The sequence below is a fragment of the Parasteatoda tepidariorum genome, chromosome 3 (assembly GCF_043381705.1).
Source record: "Parasteatoda tepidariorum isolate YZ-2023 chromosome 3, CAS_Ptep_4.0, whole genome shotgun sequence".
NCBI lineage: Eukaryota > Metazoa > Arthropoda > Arachnida > Araneae > Theridiidae > Parasteatoda > Parasteatoda tepidariorum.
In genome coordinates this window covers 89722641-89730738 of record NC_092206.1, presented here as the reverse complement: position 1 = coordinate 89730738, position 8098 = coordinate 89722641, and the positions used below count along the sequence as shown (strand labels likewise).

At 28.1% G+C, this 8098-nt stretch overlaps 1 protein-coding gene across 5 annotated transcripts in view; it reads left to right on the top strand.

Annotated features, from left to right (window-relative positions):
* LOC107450760 (D-ribitol-5-phosphate cytidylyltransferase) overlaps window positions 1-7881 on the top strand; it is a 34635-nt gene extending 26754 nt beyond the window's left edge. For 3 of the 5 annotated variants that reach the window (XM_071178956.1, XM_071178958.1, XM_071178960.1), the window contains exons 11-12: window positions 5967-6236; window positions 7618-7881. In XM_071178956.1, coding sequence (XP_071035057.1) covers window positions 5967-6236; window positions 7618-7716 — 369 coding nt within the window. In that variant the 3' untranslated portion in view covers window positions 7717-7881. Of the gene's footprint in view, window positions 1-1650; window positions 1697-3902; window positions 3992-5966; window positions 6237-7617 lie in introns of all 5 variants that reach the window. The other 2 variants (XM_071178957.1, XM_071178959.1) reach the window with 1 other exon arrangement.
* Window positions 7882-8098: the final 217 nt, after the last annotated feature.

Sequence of the window (8098 nt, the reverse complement as noted above, 5' to 3'; positions counted from 1 at the left end):
TAAAAGCCTTTAAAGGTGCTCTTTTCATTAGGTGTTTTTAAAAAGTGCTTAATTTTCCTTTTCCAAAATGAGATTTTTCCTTTACCATGTTGATTTTTTGCTATGAATTATACAGAAAGACGCTGTTCACATTGTTCTATTCAAGGTTTTCACAATTAATTCAACCCTAATCTAGTTCGGCATATCGTCAGTCCATAGCATATGAAAACAACATTCGATTTATATGATTCAAAAGTTTTGACATGACGGTTAAAACCAGATAAAACCGTCAATTGTCTAAAACTTTCCAATCCTACCTAATTGCAATATTTTTACAGTGCTTAAAAATATTATTTGGGTGCTTGAAAAGTGCTTAAAAGGTGCTTATTTTTTGTTGAATAATTTGGCTACACACCCTGAGTTCCATTGTTGGGACTTAGCTTTTAATTCCTAATCCTCACAATATTATTGTTACCCCAAGTTCAGAACAATTTTAACTAATTCAAACAGTTTAACACACAGTTACAATGAATAACACCTGTAAGGATTTTAATGAATCTGTTGAAAATTCTGTTAGGAAAGTGAAATTATGAAAGTTTACATCAGCAGAAGGTATCTATATAATGTTATTTTGGAAATAAGGAAAAATAGAACAGCCCTTGATTGAAGATGATAGAGGAAAGTTGATTTTGGCGTAGGAAAGTATAAACGGTTTTGTATAAATAGAAGAAAATGGAGTTATTTATGTAAAAAAAAGTTACTGTATTTTGAAATGGTCGTTACTTAAAATTTGTCCTTGAATAAAATATTTCATTTTCGGAATTTTGTTCTTTGGTTCAGAGCTCTCACTAATATCATATCTGTATCTTCTTAGATGCATTCCAGGTTTGGTAGTACTATAATTCTTAGACCATTATTATTATTTATTGTTTGTTTGAAGAAATACATTCTTTGCTATAATGTCACCATTATATTCAGATATGTGTTTAAAAAGAAATATATAATAATTTCTAATTTTCTGGCAAATTGTCATAATGAACTAAATTGTATTACTCTTTTTATGTGTGATTTTAATCAATAGATTAAATCAGGGTTACCACCCACCTTGAAAACCTGGAATTATCAGGGAATGTTTTTATACTGGAAAAATCAGGGATTTTTAAAGAAAAGCTGGAATTTTTTCTTTGATTTTTCTTAATTTTACTAATTTAAGTTATTTAATAATTTTTTTTAATTAAAATTATTTTACCAACTGTTATACCCACTTTTAGATGAAAATTTATTGCCAAGCAGTTGAAATACCATCAACTTAGCAATACTTCGCTTGCATCAAAATTTGGACCATTATAACCCTGTTAAACTCCCATGGTTTCTTAAAGAATAGAGAACCTTTCCAGGTCACCTCATTCCCGTGAGACTACCTGGCTAACGCTCTATCCCCTGAGTCAAAGATGATAAAATAACATTTAAAAAAAATAATATTTTAAATAAAATACTTTATACTTTTGATACTTTTCTTGTACATATCCTACACTTTATGAGGGAAGAAAAAGCCCATTGACCTGGAAATTTTAGGATTTTTACCTGGAAAAATCAGGGAAATTTGAAACCTGATTTTAGTGGCCACCCTGTAAATTGAAATGATAACATATATTGTTCTTCTATTTCTAGGTTACTCATCGCAAGGATATTTACACAGCTTCTGCAATGGTGAAAGGTAAATTAATGTTGTTTTTTTAACGTATTCATGTGCTTTAAAATAAAAACTAAAGTTTAAGTTTTAAAATGTTCTAATCTTTATCTGCTTTTTACCGTAACGTTTAAAAGCTTAATTTTTGTCAAGTTTTCGAATGTTAGAATTATTATCTGTTGTTGGTTATATTGTGGATAACATTGACATAAAGAGTTCAAACTTTGGGTACTGTAGTCAAAAATTCATTGTGCTGTAGGACAATATGTTGTGAGAAATAATGCAGTTCCTATCCTATACTTAATCCCTGATTTATAAATAAATGTTCAATTTCAAAAAAATTATATGACTTACAAAAAAAAATTTCCTTTTGAAATATTGATGATTTTGTTATTACAGATATTTATAGCAGTTTAATGTTTAATTAAACTCAATGTATGTTCTTCGGTTGTAATTTGGTTAGTAATAAGTTTAGTGAAAGAACATGTTAAGGTGTTATTGTGTGATGTTAGATTCAAAATCAGTTTCCTCTAGCAAAGTTGCGATTTTCTAGCTTTTTCAAAGATCATTGGCTCATTAACAGGCAATTTGCAGTCTCCTGTCATAAAACTACTTTAAGATAACTTTGTTCACATCACCATTTATGGCAATTTAATTGCATTTTATATTTCCCCACAGCATGTTCTTTTCTTAAAAAGAATAGCTGTTTGTCATTGAGTGAGGACTTCCTTGACTTTTAGTAACATCAACTTGCTTTGTGTATTGAGGATTTTGTGAAATATTTTTTGGCGTTTCTTAAAAATGAAAATGTTTTGCACATCATCACCATACATTTAAACTGGATCTGTAGCATTTTTAAAAAGTGCTTATTTTTAGTTTTCATTTTTTAAAAGCCCTTTAAAGTGCTTATTTTTCATTGATGATCGAAATGGACTACAGGTGGCGTAGAGCAGAACTCTTTACCTATGGCAACACTTCGTCTGCTTTCGCATAAGTGATAGGGAAGGAAGTGCATTACTTTCTGTCTTGATTTTCAAATAGATTAAAAACTTTTGAGCTTGACAACTAAATTGAACTTAGTTCCAAAAGAAAGCTTTGGAGAATTTTTAAAAAATATTTTTGACAATTAAATACGAAAATATTAAGAAAATTGAGAATAGCGTAGTACATTTCTATACAACCGAGAAGAGAAGGAGAGGGGTCAGGACATGGACAAATGATTAATTCAAAGTGCTTCAACTGGCACATAAAAGCAATAATTTTAGACATTCTGACAGACAGACAAATATCTGGACATATTCTCTTTCCAATTCATCATTTTCATAACTAAAACATATAAAATTTGTCTATTCAGCAAAGAGTGCAATTCTATCAAAAATTTTTTGTTTCCTCCTGTAATTCAACATGGAATGTCATTTTCCAGTACAATGCTAGTGTTTCAAGACAAAGTTTGTATCTTTCCAATCATTGAATAGAAGTTCGATTTTTTTTATTGACAGGTTCACCTGAAAAAAATAGTTGTTGAAATGGATGGTTGACAGCGTAAACCTAAGCGCAGATGGCGCTAGGCTTTAGATTCGTCATAAGACTTCCGGGTTACTAGTTCTGACTAATTTTTATGCCTAAGCTTCAAAACATGCACCATTAAATATTATTATATATATCCAATATTATGTCGTGTTTTCAAAACGACACATTCTTTCAATCTAACTTTCAACGAAGAAAATAACAAATTAATTTGGAAGACTCCACTAGCGTGCCGTAATGCTACCCAAAAAATAACAAATGTAGCCAAATGAAGGATAAAACTCAAAACATGGTTAACCTTACACTTTATTTATGCTATGATATTATTGTTAAATTTATTTTAGGCTCACGGCCTGTTAGAATTTATAAATTTCAGAAAACTCTTATGAATGGTAAAATGATGTGTAAATTTAAATACAAATCACTATAATAATTGTTGAAATGGATGGTTGAGGGCGTAAACCTAAGCGCAGATGACGTTGGGCTTTAAGATTCATCGTAAGACTTCTGGGTTACTAGTTCTGACTAATTTTTATGCCTAAGCTTCAAAACATGCACGATTAAATATTATTAGTATATATATCCAATATTATGTCGTGTTTTCAATACTATTATTGTTATAGACAGTATCACTATAAACAGATTTCATTTTGTTCTTTTTAAAGCAAATAGTAAAATTAAATGTTTTTGTGTTTTTTTCTTTCAGAAAGTCAGAGTGTAGGCATAGTTTGTAACAAGCCATTTCCTGCTTTTCTGCCATTTTTGAAAATATCTTTGAGTAAAAAGTTTAAAAGTGTAAGTCTTGGTTTTATGTAGACAGCAAGCATTATTTATTATTATTTTATGGCAAGCCTTCTTTAACAAGATTCGGGGTGCAATAAGGAAATATTTTGTAGTAAAAATGGTTTGTTTAGCATTTAAAAAACTCATATAAAACTCTGTTGGTATGGATATAAAAAGAATTAATGGAAAAAAATTTTTAGTTATTGTAAAAAGATTTTTTATGTATATGCATGTTTTTTTTTCTCCATTTATTAACAAATGGAGAAAAAAATTTATTAACTTTTGCTTATTTAAACAATATTCTTCATTGAAATATTTGTTTTCATTGTTTAATAATGTGTGTAGTGTATCTACCACTACAAAAATATACTTCCAATTCATAAGACATGTTAACTCGATTCTATGGTGGGGCTTTCCATAGATGAAGGTTAACATTGTTGATAACTACTATCCCCATGACGTGTTTTGCTTAAAATACTCACAAGGAGTAAAAAAATATTCAGCAGACGCATTTTGTATTTAAAATATATTTTTCAGTTGATAAAATATAGGTAAAATGTTATTAATGTCCCCAACACACATGTCTGAACTTTAAAGTAATTAACTTTATTACAAAAGAGTTATTTTTGTCCAATAAACAATACTAAAGCAAGAGCATTATAATGAAACAATTATGAAAAAAGAAAATTTTTATTTGGCAATAACATTGTTAGTTAGTATAAGCACGACTAGTTATGAGTTAAAGTAATTTACTTACAAATATTTAGATAGTTATGAATACATTCTGTTAGTAAGCATAAGAATACATAATTTCGTAACTTAAGCTCTAAAACTTGTTTAACTTCAGCTTTTTGCTCATCAAGTAAGATATTATGAATTGACCCGCCATTGTTAAGGTTTGAATCTGGTGTCACCTCATTACAAAATACATACTCTGTCTTCTCAACTTTTATAAAAACATTTTTCTGCCATCTATAATCATGCAACAACACATATGGGAATTTTTTTAGTTTATATTTAAACTTTCTGTTTTTCTTTAATCAGTATTAATATAGAATTAAATAGTAAAGTGGCGGGAATTAACTACCTTGCTATGACCTGACTCACTTAAATTTTCTTAACAACTTAAATCTTTTTCCCTATAAAGGGTTAAAAAAGCTCTTTCTCGAGTTTTTCTTCAGATTTATTAATGGTTTTTATTATTATCATTTTTATATCGAATGAACTCAGCTCTCTACTGATACCAGTTTTTCTAATTTCTGATTTTATTTTGTCGTTCCAAGAGTTATGATGCTATTTTTCTGAATATTTGACTGGATTGAAAAAATGAACTATAGCTTTGTGCTGTAACAATGGAATTTAGTATTTTGCCAAATCATGAAGAAAGTTTCTATGTTTTCAAAGCTGCCTTTTATAATGGCTAAAAAATTTTATAAATATTTTAATTAAAATTTTAATACCTACATTTTCACTATATTTTACCTCCTTGAAATACATACAAATGTTTATTTTAATACAGTAAGCTCTCGATATCTCGAAAACTTTGTTGTGTCAAAAAATATTTTCCCCAAACATTGTATATCCACCTAATAATAATTTGAATTCCAATGTCAGAGAGTTTCTTTGCAAAACCTTGTTATGTCGAATTTTTTTCGAAATAGAAATTGAATTTTTTCAGAAAAATCAGAAAGTTTATTGTAAACCAGTTCTTTTCTATTTAATGGTATATTTATTTTTATCCCACTTTTAAAAATAATAATTTGTTGTATTTAGACTTATAGTCAACTATCATTGCATATTTAGTAGTGGTTATTCTTATGTTTCATGACTCTACTTTTTAGAGTAATATTTTAGAATATATTTCTCTACTTTATAGAAAACATGTTTAGTTCTGAATTTGTTAAACTTTGAGATATCAAGAGTATGCTGTATATAATTTGATTATATCACTTTACTTATACGTTAACATTTTGTTTCAACATTTTAGATTCATGTAGTAAAAAGCGGTGAGCCGGCCTTGAGTAAATATTCCAATCTAGTACTGATACACTCTAATAAGAGTCCATACGACGTCATAGAGCAAATGAAACTCATGAGTAGTGAGATCAAACTAACTCAGCTTGCTACTATCGTTAACATTATGTATCAGAACTTTGATCCCAACATCAACTTCTTAGAACTACACAAACAAGCAAGGGCAAGTGCAAAGAAATTAGAGAGTGAAAATATCTTGGTATACCATGTTTTGATGGAAAAGGTAAAAAATTAAATATATTTTTGAATGCTTCATTAATTATTCTATAATATGTAGATATTAGATCTGATAAAGTAGACATTAGATTTATGTGTGCTGTTAACGCACACATGGAGAAATTCCATGATACAAAAAATAGATAATCTAATAGATAACCTAAATAGACAATCTAAGAAGGTAATCCATTTCTTTTGTGGTGTAAGTTTTTTTGGAAGAATTCGTTAGTTGTTTGGCGGTGTAACTTTTTATTTGGGAAATTTATTCTAAATTTAAAAAGCTATCACTAATACAAGAAATTTAACGGGTATTTATATTTCAAGAAATAGAGTTAATTGATTTGTTCAGTAAACAGCTCATATGTAGATCCCATTTAAACGAATATTTAATTAGGGGAATGTTTTTTTCTTGTTGTTGTTTTGACTAGATTACATTTCTTTTTATGAAGCAAGAGCATAGTGTGATTTATTTACTGATTTTTGAATATGTTCTTTGCTTTCACAAGATATGTTACAAATATATATATTATTATATCAATGGAAAATATCAACATTTTTATTTAAATTAATAGTAAGAACATGGTGCGTAGCGTTTTTAAAAAGTGCTTAAAGGTGCTTCTTTCATTGGAGGTTATTAAAAAGTGCTTAATTTTACCTATTTGAAAAGGAAATTTTTTTTTATCATGTCAATTTTTGCCACGTATTATGTAAAAGTGTGGTTTTCACATCGTTCTATTTAACCTTTTCACAATTCCTTTTACCACCATCCAATTGGGCGTACCGTCGGTCCGTAGCATATGCTAGCGCCAATAATTTTACATGTTTGATTAAATATTTGCGAGTCAACATGTGCGTCTACAGTGATGGGCTCACTGAGATTCTCTCATATGCAACTCTGCTGCATTTTTGCAACATATTCTCAATTTCTGGCTTCATTTTGCACCCTCTGAAATTGAACCAACAAATCTTTTGATTTTCTTGTGGTGGCTAATATAATCCAGAAAAAAGTTTCTTTTCAGAAACTAGTTATTTTATCATGATCATGTAAAGTCTTAGTAAATTATTTTGCATTTTGTCATGTACATAGTTCTTTAACTTTTTTTGAGTACTTAAAATGTGCTTATTTTTTGTTGAAAGATTTGGCTTCGCTCCCTGTAAGAATGATTTAGAATTTCATATTTAAAAGCTAATAGCCAATACCAAAAATTAATATAAAATATGATTAAATCTTTAATCTTGTAGTAGTAACAATAATTTAAGGTTTGATTGTTAATAATTGATAATCAATACCATTCTTTTTATTCCTCGCAGATGTTTTTTTTTTCTATTTTTAAAATTTGAAATAAGTTTTCAATTTTCTCTTGTAATGCTGTTTATTTTCTTTACAGTGTAAAGAAGATAGAACATTTGAAGAAAAAATAGAATTAGTGTCATCCTTATTATTCGATAGCAATCCTAATATCAGTGGAACAGTATTTATTTCCTGATAACATTTTCTTTTCCAGCTTTGTGATATTTTATACAGTTATTTATATTTAATTTAGGTGCAATAAACACCATAGACTGTTCTTATAAAGAATGAATGTATAGCGCAGCAGATTACTTATTAAATGAACCTCTTAAAACAATAAAAACAGTGCTTTTTAAAAAAAGTAGTTTTTTTTTCTTTTTCAGTAAAATGATATTGTACTAATATTTATTTAAAAGCAATGTTTAAAATATGTAATTAATATGTATTAAAAGCAATTATTTAAAAGCAATTGTATTAATAATTATTTTAAAACAATAAAAACAGGGCTTTTTTAAAAAAATAGTTTTTTTTCTTCTTTAGTCAAATGATATTGTATTATATTTTTTTAAAAGCAAACA